General features: G+C 42.0%; 1 protein-coding gene across 2 annotated transcripts in view; it reads left to right on the top strand.

Annotated features, from left to right (window-relative positions):
* The first annotated feature begins 14,271 nt into the window (after positions 1-14,271).
* LOC124150060 (vacuolar segregation protein PEP7-like) overlaps positions 14,272-22,008 on the top strand; it is a 59,174-nt gene continuing 51,437 nt past the window's right edge. For both annotated transcript variants that reach the window (XM_048402322.1, XM_048402321.1), the window contains exon 1: positions 14,272-14,778. In XM_048402322.1, the coding sequence (XP_048258279.1) occupies positions 14,713-14,778 (66 nt within the window). In that variant the 5' untranslated portion in view covers positions 14,272-14,712. The remainder of the gene's footprint in view (positions 14,779-22,008) is intronic.

Genomic DNA, 22,008 nt, shown 5'->3' with positions numbered 1-22,008 from the left:
GATGGGGTAGGATACCATTTAAGCAGTTGCAGACCCTGTGCTATGTAGAAATCTGTACGGAAAATTGGACAAATCGGAAAGTTGAATAAACAAGGGGGCCGGGGTTCTGACCACACAGTCCCGATTTACAGAGACAGCTAGACATATTGCTTTGCGTACATATTTGCTCCGCCTATCATAGTATAAGTAGAAAGAAAGCTCATATTTGGAATAGTGCATTTAGGGAAATTATTATCGTACACGTTATTCTTTCATGCTCCCAGGTGTAAGTGCTCTCGTACACAGCATCACAAATGTCAACAAATTTGATAATACACGTGACGTCTGCGTACTCACTCGTTAGTGACTTTTCCGGGAATGCAGAGCAGATCGCCGTTAATGCAGCGTTCCTCTTATCTCTTTTGGAATAATCATTGCTTGAAACATTCAACAGGCTTTCGTGACTCAGATAGTGAGCCACAAAACGTTCGGTTTCCTCTCTTGAGAAGTCGAGGCGTGGCTTCTTCGCAGCCGACGAAGCCATGTTTCCCGCTTGTGTGTAAACGAATATCACGTGACATCAAAACGCAACTTGATTGGCCGCGCCACATCAAACTTGCCGATTAGCTACAACAGACTCTACCCACTCGCGATGCGGGTTCGAGCGGCCGACTTATCCCTTTTGTCAAATTCGATTAATCACTCAGATACGACTCGGTCGAATTCGGCATATCGATTCGACAGGCCGACCCGTGTGAGTCCGCCTTTAAAGACATCCAATTGTCCATCACTTAGACAAGGTGTTTTTTTCCTTAATGAATGTCAAGTTTTGTTTGGTTTGGTTTGTTGCTTAACGCCGCACTCAGCAATATGACGGCGGTCTGTAAATAATCGAGTCTGGATCAGACAATCCAGTGATTGATATCATGAGCATCGACCCACGCAATTGGGATCGATGACCGTGTATCAACCAAGTCAGCGATCCTGACCACCACTGTACACCATCAAGGCCTAAGACTCTGTCTTGGGGCTTTTGGGACCTCTCCTGTGGGCGGTTTGTATGTGGAGGCCGACGGACCTTCACTCGAACTGCGCCGCATTAAACTTTCACTGCAATATATCACTAAATTGCACTCAAGTGGGTCTGGTCCGGCATGCAGTTGTGTGTTCCGCCCTCGGTTTGAAAACCTGTTTCAAAATCTCTCAAACCTGGTTCCACCACTTGGAATCAGAATTCAAACACACATCACTACAGCTAAATTGGATTTAAATATTATTTCACCTCACCGTCTTCTGTCTTCTCCTCCCTGGCAGATGGTGAAGCCAGAAGTAGACCTCACTCTAACCAGTCTGGGAAAGTCGGATACCAATCCTTTGGTATATCAACAATCATATAACCAATTACGCTCCAAATATAATTCTCGCGGGTCCGTTTTTGCAGGCGGGTCCAGGGATGGTGGCGGGGTTGCGAGTGCCACCGTCGTTGGATCCGGGGCTGTCTCCTCAGGGGTGCCGGATGCTGGTTCAGTTTTTGCTGCTGGGGCCAAGGCTGTCTTTGCAGCTTTGACCTGTATCGGACATCAGAGCCAGTCCAGGGGTTTCGTCATTTCTCCGGTTCGTTGTCATGCCTTCGGGCACTTGAGGGTGTCTCCTCGGATCGTCCTGTGGTCCTTGGCATTTTAGAACTCTATAATGATCTTTCTACTGGCCAATGTGACATCGTCTTTTGCTGGTTACCAAGTCATGTAGGCATAACAGGTAACTCAAAAGCCGATACTGCAGCTAAAGCAGCTCTTGAAAAACCGTTGTCTCAACTCTTTATCCCGTACAGTGATTTCAAACCAACCATCAAATCTTATACTCGGGATCTCATGCAAAAGAGGTGGGACACCCAAGTAGGAAGCAATAAACTACACGAATTGAAACCAACAATCGGTCATAACTACTTGGGTTGTCAGTCAAGACATGACGAGATCGTTTTACGACGGTGTCGTATTGGCCACAGTCGGTTTACACACGAATATCTGCTGAAGACAGATGAGGACGAACCTCCTAAGTGTATCCCTTGCGATGAAAGGTTCACCGTCAAGCATATATTGCTTGACTGTGTGGACTTTGCAATCACAAGGGATTCACATTATCAAAGTGTAAATCTAAAAGATCTCTTTTTCCGTGTCAACGGGCATCTCATCATAAATTACTTGAAAGAAATTGGTCTGTATAATAAATTTTAAATATGTATGTGAATAATTAAATGCTTGTTTTTAAATTTGGTGTGATGCTATTAGCAACTGACATTATTAAAGGCTCTGTCCATTAATTGTCATCAATTGTTTTTAAATATGACATTGCATAAATAACTAAATTGTGTATATATTAGCTTGGTATCGTCGCTATATGGCTGAAATAATGCCGATGCGACGTTAAATTTAAACTCACTCACTCACTCCTGACCACCCGATCCCGTTAGTCGCCTTTTACGACAAGCATAGTCACCTTTTATGGCAAGCATGGGTTGCTGAAGACCTATTCTACCCAAGAATCTTCACGGGTCAATAAAGGTCCATGTGGACCATGTCGAAAGGCCCAGTACATCTGGTCCCTTCACACCTGAGGAATGAATGTCAAGAACTCATGGACCAGTACAGACAGAGTTTCGTCCTCAGAAGTATGGCTAATTGTGGCTTCAGTGGGACAACTACAAATCAAAGCCCTACAGTTCTGTCATGTTACTGTTGACTTCCGACAATTCAAAGATAAAACTTTTGTACAGATAGCAGAGTATGCTAGTGTGGGTTAAACGCCTCATGTACGTGTCCTTCACCACGGTGTTACAATACACGCACTGGAATGTTCCATCCCGTGCCTTTGTCCCAAGAGCATACACAGGAAGACACCCTTGACACTTGTCGCATTGCCATGGAAGGGGGGTGGCAATGCTTCTGTCTCCATGCGGCAGCGGCAGTCTTTGCACAGCGGCAAAGGCTGTGCAGCTGGAATCGACTCCAAGTCCCAATTCTCTACGTTGTTTTGCATGATGATGATGATCTCAGTGAATGCAGTGTGAGTAGCTTCGCTCTTGTTTATAGGAGAGGCACTGAAACCCGCTTCTTGATTGTTCTACAGTTCTGTCATGTTACTGTTGACTTCAGACACTTCAAAGATAATACCTTTGTACAGATAGCAGAGTATGCAACGGGTTCCTTCTCAAAATTTTGCTGAAGAACAATATTTTCTTTCTCATCTGTTATTCTTTTAGGAGATATGCCCTGACAGTATCTCATCATATTCAGTATTGAAAAGAATGATTAAGGGATTTGGGGTCGTAATTTAGGGACTGAATTCGAACGGCTTCATTTATTATGATACCACTGACTGAAAGATGTACATGCCAATCGTCAGAAAATCTTACTTGTAAATATATCATGTTCCCATTACAGGATAATCCTGTCGGCTTTCCAACAGTTATAGAGTCGCCACTTTGCTGCAATACAAAATAGTCTTTTGGAAGGTTACCAGGTACTCAGGTACTGCAGCAAATTCAATGTTTTGTGTCTGTTCAGATCTCACACTGATGCCACGGTAAACCGGGATGCTTTTTTGTCAATCACTAGGTTCTCGGTGCCTGGTTGTTGTGCTATTTGGAAAAGCATTTTTTATACATTTGTCGATAAACACTTTTGATCTGTGACCAATGTTGTCACAACATTTCTGTAAAATCTCTTCAACTGGTGGGTATTTCTTCTTTAACATACTTTTCATGTATCCTGTAAGAATGTTTCAATATGGTTGGTTTGTTGTTTTAAGCCGCACTCCGCAATATTCCAGCTATATGACGGCGGTCTGTAAATAATCAAGTCTGGACCAGACAATCCAGTGAATGACAATCCAGTGAATGTTCCAAGGCTGGTTGGTTGGTTAACGCCGCACTCGGCAATATTCCAACGTAACATCACAACGTTATAGCAACGAAAAGTCAACGTTGTCACAACGTAGACTTGTTTGCTGGGAATAGGTCTCCGGCAACCCATGCTTACCATAAAAGACGATCGACAATGCTTGTCGTAAGAAGCGACTAACGGGATCGGGTGGTCAGGCTCGCTGACTTGGTCGATGCATGTCATCGATCCCTCTTGCGTGGATCGATGCGCATGATATTAATCACTGGATTGTCTGGTCCGGACTCGATCATTTACAGACTGCTGTCAGATAGCTAGAATATTTCTGATTGCGGTGTTGTTAAACAACTGACAAAGAAACAAACAAACAACAAAATACGCTGATATAGATACAGTAAAATTATATTTTAATATGAGTCAGTTGTTTATCGTAATCCGAATCAGATTGGTTGGTTGTTAAACGCCGCACTCAGCAATAGTCCAGCTATATGACGGCGGCCTGTAAATAATCGAGCCTGGACCAGACAATCCAGTGATTGATATAATGAGCATCGATCCACGCAATTGGGACCGAAATGTCATGGAGAATGGCCCTTGCTCGGGCAACACTTTCCTTGGCCTGAGCCTCCATCTCAGAAAATAAAGAATATGAATACAGACTGAGCTAAAAGTTGCTGTTATATTACGCAAGAGTAGCACAACCTACTTTTTCAAAGTATCTTTCATTTTAAAGAGATTATTGTTATTGTACACCACTGCCAAGTACTTTCAAAAAATCAAAAAAGACAATGTATGCAATTTGATGTCAAATACTGTTATTTCAAAAAATGTAAGATGCTTTTGCACTGGCCCAATACAGCCGTTATGGCACATAGAAAAAAAATAGTTCTAAGAATGAAAAAATAAAATTCTCAATAAACACATAGAATCTACATATTTTGTTGATAAAGATGGTCAATTTTTATTCTCCATTGTGGCCTTATAAACGTATTTATTTACTGTCATAACAGACCCGTGAAGATCCGGGGTAGAATAGGTCTTCAGCAACCCATGCTTGTCGCCAAATGCGACTAACGGGATCGGGTGGTCATGATCGCTGACTTGGTTGATACATGTCATCGATCCCAATTGCGTGGATCGATTAATCACTGGATTGTCTAGTCCAGAGTCGATTAATTTACAGACCGTCGTCATATAGCTGGAATATTGCTGAGTGCGACGTTAAACAACCAACCAACCAACTCATTATATTTATGGTTTTGGCATCAAGGAAAATGATTTCCTATGGTACACATGCCACGTCGGGGGGATATATATGTCATCATCGGATGACTCTTGTTGTATGAGGTAATGGTGGTGCTCGGTAAGATAGATGACTCTTTTCAGATCAACCTCTTCACGCGAATGCATTACTGCAAGTCTCTTCTCATTTTCCTTTTTTATTTTTCAGCTGTATTTGTTGCCAGAGATCTGTAAGCTGATGAAAGGTTTTCCTCACTTAATTGCATCAAGTTCATCACACTGGACTGAGATTCTTTCTAAAAGAAGGACTGGAATTTGACAATGTCACTCGTAAGTGGCAGCAGATCAGGTTTCCTCTGACAAGAACCGTGTACCAAATTAAGCGCTTTTGAGCTCACTTTCATAGAGTACTCCATGCTGAGAACATTGAGAAAATGAACTGCTTCTTTTCACCTGTGTCGTCTCATTTCTGGACACACAGGGCTTGATGTTTGCACATTTTCTCAAAGTATGCCCATTTCTGTCCTCAGCACGTCTTTCATAGGCATATTTTTCAGTTTTTCAACCTTTTTCGGATCGCTATCAGGATCTCTCATTGTGTCCATATGATATGCACTTTAAAGCTGATAGCTTGCCTGTAGTTGGTGGCTTGATTTAAGACCTGGGGCAAATGTAGGCTTTAAAAGCATTATCAGCTTCTTTATCATCACAGAACTTATATTCTCTTCAATGTCTCCAAATATCCACAAGTAGATAGTATCCTATGCCCAAAAAAATGCAGGGAACAAATTCCTGTATGTTTTTTTTATTTGCTTGTTGTTTTACGCCGCACTCAGCAGTATTCCAGCTAGAGTCAGGTCTCCGACTATCGTACACTTTTGGTCGCCGGTCTCAACCACCAAGCTTTGTATGCAGATACTGTGTCATGGGGCATACCAGACGAAAGGTTATCCAATCATCTTGCCACCCCATTAAACCGGTTGTACAATCCGATTTCCGTTTTGACCACACGTTCAGTCAAAGGAGGCTGATAACGATCACTTAAATTCGTACAGTGTGACTGTAATATCGTACGCAAATTCTTCTAAATCGTACATGTATTTTAATTCCGTACAGCACCTGAACGATACTGCCGTAAAATTTTATTTATTGGTTGAATCAAAATTCAAATTATAGCACGAAAGGAAATGCATAGGTTCAAAAACTATATTAATATGTAGATCTATATCCCATTATTATTAATCATTAGTAAAATTTATTAATGAATTACGAATGTTGTCATTTTTAAAGCTAATTTTACAAATAAGTAACTGGTAAGTAAATCATAGTTTGAAGATTCGTGACGGTTTATTCATCGTTTGTGATAAATAATGCACAAGTCTATTTGTAATTATTCTTCTAAACATGAACAGAGCACAAACATTGTTCAGTTACAACGCCTGTTAAAAATGGCGGAACCAGTCATGAAAACAATTTAGTATTATACTGAATAGTGTATCAATGCAAAGAGCCAATCCTATAAAACTTGGTATTATGATCTGATAAACATGTGAAGGAGGCCACCTGTCAGAAACTACATTTGCCCCACACATCGATACAAGGTCTGCTTAATCAATAAATTATTGACTGGCGTTCTTAATATAATACGTTTGAATAGGGGTTTCCCGCTGTGTTAATTGGTGTTAATAAGGCTTTGTCGCTACCCATAATATTTGAGACCTTGTCTTGCAACATTGTGTTTGAAAATAACACAAAACTAACTTTATAAATTTTAATACTGCCCAATTTGAATCAAAACAGAACGAACAAGTTGGAGCATGTTGTCTTGATGAAGTCCATTTTTTTTTCAAAGTATTCGAGAACACGTCTTGCCAAAAAGGTGGCAGACACGGCGCCTTTATTTTTTTCCGATTTGCTAGAACACGACAAACAACGTTTGCCAGTGCAGACCCGCATTTGGGATGATCTAAGGATTTCTGTAGCAAACCAATAATCATTTCTGCTTCATTTTCAAAATAAACATCATCCGGGGGTAAGGTGTTTAAAGTTGAACGTGCGACTGCAATCGCTATTTCACGTCCGCTTCCAAATATTTCACGGCGCTGAACTGATTTTGAAAGTGCCATTTTCTGTATAGTTGACAGAAAACGTATAAACAGATGAATAATTGTAATTAAGACAGACATATCTTTGTATTGGGTTAAAACGTATTCCTCATTTTTTATTAGCTACAGTATGAATACTACAGTTGTACCTAGCTGATACCGATTGTTTTACCGAGTTTGCTCATCAGTTATCAATACTGACAAAGTCAATACTTATTAGATAGAGTTTTGGTGTTGACTAGAAATTATCTACATGTTCGTTAGTCGTTAGGCAATCTATATTATTTTATGTGTTTGTCATCTCAAACCCCAACCAGCAAGGAAGCGGGCGGGCGGAAAAAAAATAAAATGTTTTTCACTAATTTTTAACATATTCTACCTTGGTACCAGTCTCCAGTTGCTTTGCTTCGGAAACAACTTTTTAATACACGTAGTTGAAGTAAGATCAAGCTGACCTGGGCATTTTATGAATGTGCAATGATAGTCGTACTTTTGTTATTACGTCGGGGCAAAATTAATACAGACAGCCTTACAATGTTTGTTGTATCTTTTTTGTAATATATCTTAAAACATGTACAGTTACTAGGTGTATAGTCTTTGTGTTGTCGTTTTACTTTAAGGCTGCGTAGTAATGTGGCACTGGACGCGTGATAAGAGATAAACAATGTTTTCGGATAGATCTAAATGAGCACAGGGATAAGGTGTGCTGATGTCTGTTACTTAATATTTCATATAATTAAACTTATGACAGTGAGCGACTACTTCAAAATGGACTTCAACAATAACCATACACTAAGGTCACTATATATATTCTTTTTGTCATTTTAATTTGTTTATCAATGCTTATTCAAGCGTTTCATTAAAGGGTACATCAAATGGAAAATGGAAAAATTCACTGTACGAAATTAGAAGCATAGCAAAATATTATAATAATTTTGGCATCAAATATCGTGCGTCCCACATTTCGTTAATTTTGAAAAAAAACTTGTATGAAAACTATTTATAATTTTCAATATTAAGTGTTTATGGCAGCTGATATGCATTATTTCGTGTTTCCGTACCGTTCCTGCTTTTTAAATTTCCCGCAATGAGCTGTCACGTGTAGAGGTTCTCGAATCGTGACCTTGACGTCAACCCAGCAAGAAATGGAGAGAACCGCTTCATCGCAAGTGCACTTCGCGATAACCAATCATATCTCGAAGGAGAAAACACATGACAAATACACGTTATAGCTGAAAATAGAGTTGGGGATTACCACATTTCAACCAACGAAAGTAGTTTGACGTCGCATGAAAGCATTGAAAGCAATCAAGGAAACATCAAAGTGTACGGAACTTAGGAGCCGGTACGATATTCTTATCATGCATCAACCAAGTCAGCGAGCCTGACCACCCGATCCCGTTAGTCGCCTTATACGTCAAGCATGGGTTGCTAAAGACCTATTCTACCCCGGAATCTTCACGGGTCTCATGTATTGAGAATGATGTGCCAAATGGTCTCCCAAATGGCGTATTTTTCCTTTTCCTTCAATCTTTATTTCGATTTTGCTGAACCTCAGCTCTGTATGATGCCTCTTCAAATGTCTCACAATATTCGATAAAGGAGTCATGAATTCCTCTCATTTCAAACCCGTTTTACATTTTGCGTTTTGGCAGCTGCACTGCAAGAACCAGAAAAAGACATTTATCACAAGTTGCATTTGCCTTTTTCTGTTGGTTGGAAAAACTGGATTTATCCTCCCGCGACGCTAACTGAATAAAATGTAGACCTGTTTTGACTCAGACGATTCCCTCTGGATGCCTTTCATTTGCCGACCTTAATTTCAGAGGGATAAGATTAACTCATGATGCTGTCGAAAGTATGAATACTTCTTTAGCATTTTAAGTTTTCAGGACATAACAAAAACTTAAATGTAAATATATAACCACATACCTTTGTTTGTTTGTTTGTTAGTTGTTTAACGCCGCACTCAGCAATATTCCTGCTATATGACGGTGGTCTGTAAATAATCAAGTCTGTACCAGACAATCCAGTGATTGACATCATGAGCATCGATCCACGCATTTGGGATACATGCTTAAACCAAGTCAGCGAGCCTGACCACTCGATCCAGTTAGTCGCCTCTTACGACAAGCATGGGTTGCTGAAGATCAGTAATTTTCACTGGACATGTCACGATCCGGGGCTTATGGCGTCTTTCCGGACTTAGCGTATAGCAAGAGTGATGGAAAAGTCTTTTTCAGCAGCGATTTCAAAAACATTAACCGCTCCCGTATAGATGAGATTATCTCCCTTGAAAAGCAGATGGCACTAAAACTACGATGTACTGAAAACAAATTCATTCATACAAAAAATACGTAATATATATAAAGTACACTTCCGAGATATGATAGGTCTAAATTGTTTTTCCGAATTATTAAAAGGGAGCTTACTCTATTATCGGCCGAGAATGTTTGGACACTAAAGGCCAGGTAAAAGGCGACTGTGCTTGTCGTAAGAGGCGACTAACGGGATCGGGTGCTCAGGCTCGCTGACTTGGTTGATGCATGTCATCGATCCCAATTGCATGGATCGATGCTCATGATATCAATCACTGGATTGTCTGGTCCAGAGTCGATTATTTACAGACCGCAGTCATATAGCTGGAATATTGATGAGTGCGGCGTAAAACAACCAACCAACCAACCAACATTATGTACATAGACTACTTGGATATGCCTGGAACTAAATTAAGATTTTAAGTTTAGGTAGATTAATCAGGAGGGCCAATAACACCATTTAGCTAAATATTGCTAAATGACATTATTTTAGCAACAAGTGGCGTCCTTTGATACGTGCCTGCGGTAGGCCAATGTCATTCGAAAAATGTATGGAAAACCCCGTATTAACACATACATTTTATCAAGACGGCTAAGCCATCTTCTGTTGTCAATTACTATTATCGGCTTTGACGGAAAAGACGTCTTGTTGACACATACGGAATAAATAGAGGATATTTAATGTGTATTCTCAAATACCACTTTTATCTCATCGAGTGAAGTGGGGAGAGTCTAATAGTTTCCTGAGTGAATATATAAGTCTCTCCCCACTTCCACCGCCGTATAAAGGGGGTTTGCGAAAAGAATATAGTTCGTGAATAAAACTAGCCCTGTTAATATATGTTATGCGAAATATATTATTTCATATCGAGTATTAAGTTCCCCGGACATTTTTGTTTGTCATAATTAAACATTCTTGTTTAAAATGAAAACAGAAATCATTTTCAAACAGCGATTATGTAATTGGCGTAGGAATACATAAACAGTTAGAACTGTGACCATGTCGAACGATCAGCTGAGCGCTCTCCAGGCTTACAAAGTCCGCCAAATTTGATCAAATTTTCTCACAGATAAGTATGAAAGTTGACATAAACACATTTATAGAACCCCGAACATTTTAACTGCAACATCGGTGCTTGCTGTCATAAGGAAAGTTCAATTCTCGGAAAATTCAAGCGGGCGCTCCTCGCCTCGGCGGTACGTCTCGCTGTCGCGAGTTGTGCCTTGTGTCTGGCGAAGCATGTCCGGCGCAAGAGTGATATTAACATTGCCATTGATGTTATTTCCAGACATCAGACTCGTCAAAAAGTTCCTGTGGTCAGTTGAAGAGAAGTTATGCACCTGCGGTTGAGACTGAGTACAGTAGTTCCGGCACCTTGTTATATCAGTCACTAGTCACTACATACCTCCCTCGTGTGTCAACCACAACCCCATGAAGCATGACATACCTCCATCGTGTGTCAACCACATGCCCGTGAGGCTTGACATACCTCCATCGTGTGTCCACCACAACCCCATGAGGCATGACATACCTCTCCCGTGTGTCCACCACAACCCCATGAGGCATGACATACCTCTCCTGTGTGTCCACCACAATCCCGTGAAGCATGACATACCTCTCCCGTGTGTCCACCACAACCCCGTGAAGCTTGACATACCTCTCCCGGGTGTCAACCACAACCCCAGGAGGCATGACATACCACTCCCGTGTGTCCACCACAACCCCACGAGGCATGACATACCTCTCCCGGGTGTCAACCACAAACCCCATGAGGCATGACATACCTCTCCCATGTGTCCACCACAACCTCATGAGGCATGACATATCACTCCCATGTCTCCAACACAACCCCACGAGGCATGACATATCACTCCCATGTCTCCAACACAACCCCACGAGGCATGACATACCTCTCCCGTGTGTCCACCACAACCCCAGGAGGCATGACATACCACTCCCGTGTGTCAACCACAACCCCACGAGGCATGACATACCTCTCCCGGGTGTCAACCACAAACCCCATGAGGCATGACCTACCTCTCCCATGTGTCCACCACAACCCCACGAGGCATGACATACCTCTCCCGTGTGTCCACCACAACCCCACGAGGCATGACATACCTCTCCCGTGTGTCCACCACAACCCCAGGAGGCATGACATACCGCTCCCGTGTGTCCGTCACAACCCCAGGAGGCATGACATACCACTCCCGTGTGTCCACCACAACCAAAAGGCATGACATACCACTCCTGGGTGTCCACCACAACCCAATGATGCTTGACATACCGCTCCCGGGTGTCAACCACAACCCCACGAGGCATGACATACCACTCCCGGGTGTCAACCACAACCCCACGAGGCATGACATACCTCTCCCATGTGTCCACCACAACCCCACGAGGCATGACATACCACTCCCGGGTGTCAACCACAACCCCATGAGGCATGACATACCTCTCCCGTGTGTCCACCACAACCCCACGAGGCATGACATACCTCTCCCATGTGTCCACCACAACCCCACTAGGCATGACATGCCACTCCTGGGTGTCCACCACAACCCCACGAGGCATGACATACCTCTCCCATGTGTCCACCACAGCCCCACGAGGCATGACATACGTCTCCCATGTGTCCACCACAACCCCACGAGGCATGACATACCTCTCCCATGTGTCCACCACAACCCCACGAGGCATGACATACCTCTCCCATGTGTCCACCACAACCCCACGAGGCATGACATACCTCTCTCATGTGTCCACCACAACCCCACGAGGCATGACATACCTGTCCCGTGTGTCCACCACAACCCCACGAGGCATGACATACCTCTCCCATGTGTCCACCACAACTCCACGAGGCATGACATACCTCTCCCGTGTGTCCACCACAACCCAACGAGGCATGACATACCTCTCCCGTGTGTCCACCACAACCCAATGAGGCGTTAAACCCAGTGAAACGCGTTTTGAACGCTATTTATTTCCCTGGACTTTTACCGGTTGCATAAATATTTTACGCACGCTTTAAGTAATTTGAGATTGTCAGCACTTGTCAGCAGTTGTATTTACACGCATGAATGGGTTATTCCTTTATTTTATCGTTGTATCGATCAATATCACTACTGTTTTGGTAGTGGAACACGAGATACACCTCGGAAAGTGTGTATACATACACTTTTACAAATACCACCCTTGTGTCTGTGCCACCCTCTGACTGTCTCGTGGGGTGAGACGAAATCCTAAACTTGTGTATCATACACCCTTTTGGCGCGCATGTACACTACAGCCGTGTTAGAATATATGTCCCGTATGTCCTTTACCCCAGAATAGGTCTTCAGCAACCCATGCTTGCCGTAAAAGGCGACTATGCTTGTCGTAAAAGGCGACTAAGGGGATCGGGTGGTCAGGCTCGCCAATTGCGTGGATTTATGTTCATGATGTAAATCACTGGATTGTCTGGTCCTCGATCATTTACAGACCCCCGTCATATAGCTGGAATATTGCTGAGTGCCGTCATATAGCTGGAATATACCTGAGTGCGGCGTAAAACAACAAACCAACTGTAAGGTGAGGGGAAATAGCTACCTCTGTGTGTGTGTGTGTGGGTGTGTGTGTGTGTGTGTGTGTGTGTGTGTGTGTGTGCTTGTACTAGTCAGGACTAATGCCGATTTATAGAACTAGCCCACTGAGATACCATGCCACAGTATAACATGAGTACCCCACCCAGACACAGTATACTGACTCCGATCCGACCACTCCTTGTTTAGCCTCTTAATGCCGAGCGCCAGACAGGGTAACAACAAGTACCATCTTTAAACGTATTTTGGTATGACGCGGCTTGAACCCCGGATTTTCATCTCTCCGGGCGGACGCTCTACCACTAGACAACGGAGGCGGTCAATGAGTCTCTGTAACTATATGTACAAGATAATCGCAATGTGCCACACAACTATCTGTCACTTTAGCGCACACATCTGTCGCAATGTGACAGAGAAGCGTCGTAATCGGATCATATGGTTGGTTGGTTGGTTTGTTGTTTAACTCTGCACTCAACAGTATTCCAGCTATATGACGGCGGTCTGTAAATAATCGAATCTCGACCAGACAATCCAGTGATTGACATCATGAGCATCGATCCACGCATTTGGAATACGATGACATGCATCAACCAAGTCAGCGAGCCTGGCCACCCGATTCCGTTAGTCGCCCCTTACGACAAGCACAGTCGCTTTTTACGGCAAGCATGGGTTGCTGAAGACTAGTTCACCCCGGATCGTCACGGGTCCGGCGGTAATAAACAATCACTCATTATTTAACACCTAGCGGAACTTACAATGCTTAATAAATTTACGAGAAGAAACCACACAGTATCTCAACAACCAACAACGAATACGAATCTGGCTTATACGTAACAAACCTATCTAATCAGAGCCTGGTATATTGTCGCATAGTGCTTGATTGACGAGACGTTTAGAAACAGGGGGAAAGGCTCAGTGTACCCAACCTCGTTATAACGCTAACAAAACGATTTGCCTTTTCCGTATCTGCCCGCAGGAAGCATTGTTTTAAATTATCATCGAACATACTTCGCGGCATATATATTTAATAAAGTAAACAATGAAATTCGTTAAACCATTAAATGTTTGTTGTATAACGGAAAGTCGCTTTGGCTTGTAAAATATGTTAGGTCATATGTCATTCATTTACTAAGTTGTTGTTACGGCATGTGAGGACAGAAATCCAAGTGGTGTAGGATTGCAGATATAGTTCGCAGTTTTAACTATGAAACGTCCCCATTACCCCAGGTTTCAACGTGGCACCCGACCTTCAGAGACCCTGGAAGAACATTGCACCGTTCCTGATTGGATCGGATATGAATTAACAACAACAAAACTTTTCCAAGAAAAATGCATGATCCAGATGCACTATCCGGACCCGGATTATACAGAAACCTTGTGTGGTGTTGTGTTTTAAAGGTCGTTGTGTGAAACTCGAGCTGTACATGTTTTTGTGTCGGTACGGTGTATTCAACTTCTTGGAATGATAACGTTTGGATATGTTATGATATTGGTATGCGTGGATTGCGTATGTGTAATGTTTAAAAACAAGCTTTACATTCGTATAAAAGGACGCCAACAGTCAGAGTGACAATATAGGAGACAATGGCGACTCCAGTTCCTGGAAGGAGGAAAATACATCTACAGGAGACAATAACGTTTGAGAGATGGGTATGTATTGCATAGTTCGTCTTCATTATACCGTGTATTATAGAAACAACCCATGTTGGTTTTAGATGACGCAGAGCTCAGTGTTGCACTCACAAAACAAAAGGGGACAGATAAGATTGTCGTTTGACACTTCAGTTTGACAGGACATTAGTAACGCATTAAAGTAAATCTGTCTCCCGTGATAATATATACACCAGTTCACCTAGAGGACATGGGGGTGGGGAGATTAGCGTCTCCCCCCACCCATCACACACACATACGTATATACGCTTCGTATATAATGTTCTGATGCACGAGGGGCGGTCGGGTAGCCTAGGGGTTAAAGCGTTCGCTCGTCACGCAGAAGACCCGGGTTCGATTCCCGACATGGGTACAATGCCCATTTCTTGTGTCCCCCGCCGTGATATTGCTGGAATAATGCTAAAAGTGGCGTAAAACCATACTCACTCACTCACTCACTCTAATGTATGAACAGTGCCGAACACTGCTCTGATGCCTGAGTGGTGCTCTGATGTCTGAACGGTGCTCTGATGTCTGAACGGCGTCTGGTGTCTGAACACTGCTCTGGTGCCTGAACACGGCTCTGATGTATGAAGTGTTCTTATGTCTGAACACTGCGCGGATGTCTGAACACTGCTCTGATGTATGAACGGTGCTCTGATGCCTGAACACTGCTCTGATGTCTGAACGGTGCTCTGATGCCTAAACACTGCTCTGATGCCTGAACACTGCTCTGATGTATGAACGGTGCTCTGATGCCTGAACACTGCTCTGATGTCTGAACAGTGCTCTGATGCCTGAACACTGCTCTTGTGTCACAGTGTTCTTATGTCTGAACACTGCGCGGATGTCTGAACAGTGCTCTGATGCCCGAATACTGCTCTGATGTATGAACGGTGCTCTCATGTCTGAACGGCGTCTGGTGCCTGAACACTGCTCTGATACCTGAACACCGCTCTGATGTATGAACAGTGCTCTTATGTCCGAACACCGCGCGGATGTCTGAACGGTGCTCTGGTGTATGAACAGTGCTCTTATGTCTGAACACTGCGCGGATGTCTGAACAGTTGTCTGATGTCGGAACGATGTTCTGATGCCTGAACACTGCTCTGGTGTATGAACAGTGCTCTTATGTCTGAACACTGCGCGGATGTCTGAACAGTGCTCTGATGTCTGAATGATGTTCTGATGCCTGAACAGTGCTCTAATGTATGAAGAGTGCTCAGATATCCGAACAGTGCTCTGATGTCTGAACGATGCTCTGATGTTTGAAAGGAGTTCTTCTGTATGATCGGTGCTCTGATATCTGAACGGTGTTCTTATGTATGAACGGTGCTCTGATGTCTGAACGATGTTCTGATGTCTGAACACTGCTCTGATGTCTGAACAGTGTTCTGGTGTATGAACAATGTACTTTGACTTGCAGGGTCGTTCGTGGGGGTTAATCTGTTACACTGTCGTATACGTGATTAATATTTTCATTTGATATACTGAATCGCCGTATCCTCATTTTCTTTATTAAATATTAGTTAGCCCTGTGGTGCCTTTTTGACGGAGTATATGGATTGCCACAGTCGCTGTCCATGCATCTTCCCGAGGCAAGGGAGTTAACCGACTATAAAAGTCCAGTTTCCACCCTTGCCGAACTAGGCTGGTATTAAGGGATTACATTTTGGCTGGACCAACGAGTCTATGCATAGTCCAATCAAAATCGCGCACCGAAATCGAAATCCTGTTCGTCAACTGTCGTGAAGATTTCGGTCGATTGCAGGATTTGCAAAGCATGTGCACCGCCAACTCGTTGTCAGCAGATCTTTTCCAACTCTTTTCATGTTTTTAATCAAGGTGCTCACGTATTTGATGCATTTCGCGATGTAAGACCCGTTTTATCACAATATAGATCTTGATTATCGATCAGATCGTCCTGACTCGGCGCCACCATTTTGTGTGAAGCAAACGCGAGCGATGAGAGAGGTGGAATCTGATTGGTCCATAGGAGAGGCTTAAAAGGGACATAACTGGTAATAGCCAGTGGTGCCGCTACGATCGAGCCCAGTAATTCCAGCCTAGTTCGGCAAGGGTGGAAACTGGACTTTTAAAGTCCGTTAACTCTCTTTCCTCGGGAAGATGCTGTCCGTGCCACAGAGATGCGTCCCGTCACACAGATTATCATTCTTGCATTGTTCGCACCACGATAAGACGACTGGTATAGACAGGTGTATTTTATTAAAGTCTTACCGCTGTACAAATCATATAAAAACAACAACGACATATGTGCACATATGTCTTTGTACTAAGCCTCTCTATACACAGTTATGTATTTACATGATACAAATCAAACTCATTAAAATCAGACCTTAGTTCTCGCTACCGCTAAACAAAGATCTGAAGACATCCCATTAGGGGTCACGTCAGAACGACCTTTCATCCGACCAATCAGTGCGTCGCTTACCAGATTATGAAAGTGACAGTCGGAATGTGATTTCTAATCATGCAATCTCGAAAACTTTAACATGGGGTATTCCGAACGATAATTACGGGTTTAACGACTGAATCCTTACAATCTAGACAATCTATTAGCCATTCCAGAATGTTGTTTTTTTGTTTAGGTTTCAAATTTGTAATCGAGAATTTGTTAAAATATGTTTCGAAGCGTAGTCGCCAATTTGAAATTTGTGCCGTAAAGCACGAGAAAGCTGCCTTCTGATTGGTCATTCCATTGGTCGGTCAAAGCTCGCGCAAGGTTGGTCTGACGTGACCCGTAATGGGATGTCCTCAGATCTTTGTTTAGCGGTAGCGAGAACTAAGATCTGATTTTAATGAGATTGTAATACAAATATACTTGGTACAAATAATGTAAATCGTGAGCATTAAGTATATTTGCGCAATTTTAACATTTTTTTTGCAGGTTTTGGCCCCATCAATACATACACAGGGTCTCAATATTATAAAACAGGCTTTTTTACAACTGTTTTAAAATTGAAACCTGTACACGTGATTACACTTTAGGAAAATTTCATGTCTGATATTATTATACAAGGGGCAGATAAGTGAGCATGTCATTCATCTTCCACCAAGTTTGTACATTAAAAAACGTCTTTCATTTATGGGGACAGAAGTGTAACCCCCAGTTTCAATTCGAATTGGGGCTACGCCAACAGGAAGAACTGTTTATATTCTGAAAGAAAGATTATTTCTGTGCGTCCAACACCTAGCGCTGCAGTTGGTCATTGACGCTCTGGTGATGCGCAGCCATCCGATAATCCAGGCACAAGAGAGATACATTCAGTCTCTAACCCCCCCCCCCCAGAACCACCAACGACAACCCCCAACCCTTACCCCCATCCCCCAATCAGTGATGTCACGTGTATTATGTAATTAGGTAAACCGAAACCAGCATTCATTTTATGCTCGGTTTCACTTTCACTTCAAACCATGAGTATAGTGAATTATTCAAGATCCGTTATGAAATCCGCGTAGTGCGATTTTCCGGCTACATGCGATGAATTAATGAGAACATTCGTTATCCAGTAATACCCTTAGGCATATTTTGTGCACATGAGCTGTACGCCTAAATTGTGTAGGATTCCTTGGGAGTGTGTTCCTTCCTTCGCTGTTTTCATAAATATGTTCCTGGTTTGATCAAAATCGCATCCACAGAAACCAAAGGATTTGTCCTCTTGAAAAGTCACATCGACAAATTCTTGTGATTTAATGTCCACGTAACCCTCATAATTAATGTAAGCGTTTGTCGCGTTGATTTCTTTCACACTTATAACACATGTAAATACAACAATATGGAACCAATTCATGAACGACAAGTTTCACGGTGCTAGTTGAGACAAGAAAACATTGATGCAGAGCATCAAAGTTCCCCGCCATATGTGATGCCTCACAAACGCATAATTATGATGTTACTGAAAGGCATGATGGAGCATAATTATATTAACCACAAATAACACAACGCTGTTGTGGAAAAAAATATTATTTATTTTGAGTATTTGGCAATACAGTTGATACATTTGCATAGGGTACGTCTATTTAAAAATAGTTTCTTGTTTAACGCCGCACTCAGCATTATTCCAGCCATATGACGGAGGTCTGTAAATAATCCAGTCTGGACCAGATCATCCAGTGATTGACACCAAGAGCATCGAACTACGCAATTGGAATATGATGTTTTGCATCGACCAAATCGGCGAGCCTGACTACCCAATCCTGTTCGTCGCCTCTTACGGCAAGCATAGGTTGCTGAAGACCTATTCTTACCTGGGTCTTTATTTAAAAAGTAGATCGAAGGAAATGGAAGCAATTTCTGGCACAAATGTAAACATGTGGAAATAGTATCAAAACTGCCAACAACATTGGCAGATGCACATACTCAAAAAATAGATCACATTCTTTTTACACTTAGCATTTGGTTATAATAATGTAAATGAAAATACTAAGGGCTCCATATGGCAAAAAAAGTCATACTAGATAAGGTCTTTTTGTCACAACCACAGATGCACATACTCAAAATATTATCACGTAGTTGGAGAACATTTCAATACCGGGACTAATCAATAACGGAGATTCCTCGTCTCTTGTTTTACGTTTTTTGGTCAGTTTTTTTTTGTATTTCTTTCTTTCAAAGAATAGTAATTGTGATCAAGATGAGTTGAGTTACTTGGTTTTTTTCTATATACTGTTTTTTATCCAGTGTCAGTAACTGTTGTGGAATGTGGTTTACTTGAAAAAACAAACTGGTTTGAGTTCATATGATGATGATTGATTGGTTTGTCGTTTAACGCCGCACTCAGCAATATCCCAGCTATATGACGTCGGTCTGTAAATAATCGAGTCTGGACCAGACAATCCAGTGCCTAATATCATGAGCATCGATCCACGCAATTGGGATCGACGCCTCTTACGACAAGCATAGTAGCCTGATATATATATACTGTTAAGATGTAACATGATAATTCATCCATACTACTAAACAGAAGTAAAACCGCTTGTCCATTCGGATCAATCTGACCAAGACCATTCCGCTGATGACAGTCAAATAATGCATACGAATCGAAATCCGTAAAAATTGCAATGGAGACATCATTAAAAGTTACCAAAAGTGACGGGGATATCAATATTGCTTTTTGAAATGATTCTATGAAATTTGTTTTCCCTGCTTCAATATTTGGAGCACCTGTGACGGGGCCACAAAACTGATCTGTTATGTTGACAATATCGCTTGAGGCAGTGGCTGCTGGGGACTGATTATGACCTAAATACTCCTCATTGCCTTCGGTGTTAACTTTGTGGCTGTAGAGAGCTGTGCCTTCATCCAACAGATTATCGAGGTCAGTGGAACACGGTACAGACGCAAATAGATTTGAGCTATGGGACACAAAATATATGAATGACCAGAGCTACGGCTGTACATTGAATTCCATTAAACGGTTGAAAAATACTACAGCCTTGATGCAAATTCGCTGACACACTACTCCGATTTTGCTTTGATCATGACTTTGCTACCAAACGTTTCACATGTGGTTATGTGCGGTGCACTGATTAAAAAACACACACGGGGGACTGGGTTAATTCAACAGACGGAATATAACTATTCCAAATATTTCCAGTGAACATGAGCATCCAAACAATCAAAAGTGTGGTATGTAGATTATGGAATTCAGCCATATTACATTTAAATTGAGATGTCGTCGTTGTTCATGAATAAGCATATTCAGAACATAATTTTTATTATGCTGTTATTTACGATCTCCGGAGCACAGTTCTTCTTTTGTATACACCGTGAAAATCAGAAAATTAGTCCTTGAGGAAAAAAGGACATCGGATTACACATGAATGGTTTAATAATGTCACCTAATGACCAGAAACGGTCAGATGCATCAATTAACTACATAAAGACGATTTTGAAGTATCTCTTATTGCTGGAAAAGAATAGCATCAACATTCGACGCACATGATTTGTATGTTTTGTTTCCGTAAATGCGTGGCTTGAAATTTCAAATAAACCAACATGTCGACATACATGCCACAAATTTAACGTTTCCCGTATACTTCCCCGCCTTAAGGGCGGGGAAGAATAACCTGTCAATGTACCAAGAATCGTGTAACAATAACACATGGCTAAAAGAAGAACAAACCATAGCACTTTTTATGGGGTGTTTTTGCAACGATTTCGAAGGTCAAGCTGCACCAATACATGACAGATGGGTGGAGGCGTCACATAGACAGGCTTAGATTTACATAGACAGGTTTAGATTTACATAGACAGGCTTAGATTTACATAGACAGATTTAGATTCACATAGACAGGCTTAGATTTACATAGACAGGCTTAGATTCACATAGACAGGCTTAGATTCACATAGACATGCTTAGATTCACATAGACAGGCTTAGATTCACATAGACAGGCTTAGATTCACATAGACGGAATTAGATTCACTTAGACAGGCTTAGATTTACATAGACAGGCTTAGATCTACATAGACAGGCTTAGATCTACATAGACAGGCTTAGATTCACATAGACAGGCTTAGATCTACATAGACAGGCTTAGATTCACATAGACAGGCTTAGATTTACATAGACAGGCTTAGATTCACATAGACAGGCTTAGATTCACATAGACAGGTTTAGATTCACATAGACAGGCTTAGATTCACATGACAGAATAAGATTCACAGAGACAGGATTAGATTCACACACAGAGGATTAGATTCACATACAGAGGATTAGATTCACAGAGACAGGATCAGATTCACATAGACAGGCTTAGATTCACATAGACAGGATTAGATTCACAGAGACAGGATTAGATTCACATACAGAAGACTAGATTCACATAGACAGGATTAGATTCACATAGACAGGCTTAGATTCACAGAGACAGGATTAAATTCACATAGACAGGCTTGGATTCACAGAGACAGGTTTAAATTCACATAGACAGGATTAGATTCACATGGACAGGCTTAGATTCACATGGACTGTGTAGACGTCACATAAACAGGATTAGATTCACATAGACAGGATTAGATTCACATAGACATGATCAGATTCACAGAGACAGGATTAGATTCACATAGACAGGCTTAGATTCACATAGACAGGATTAGATTCACATACAGAGGATTAGATTCACATAGACAGGATTAGATTCACAGAGAAAGGATTAGATTCACATAGACAGGATTAGATTCACATAGACAGGATTAGATTAACAT

Source organism: Haliotis rufescens, unplaced genomic scaffold (genome assembly GCF_023055435.1).
Source record: "Haliotis rufescens isolate VD_foot unplaced genomic scaffold, xgHalRufe1.0.p SCAF_25, whole genome shotgun sequence".
NCBI lineage: Eukaryota > Metazoa > Mollusca > Gastropoda > Lepetellida > Haliotidae > Haliotis > Haliotis rufescens.
Note: the sequence above shows the minus strand (reverse complement) of the source record. Positions and strands in the feature narration are given on the sequence as shown.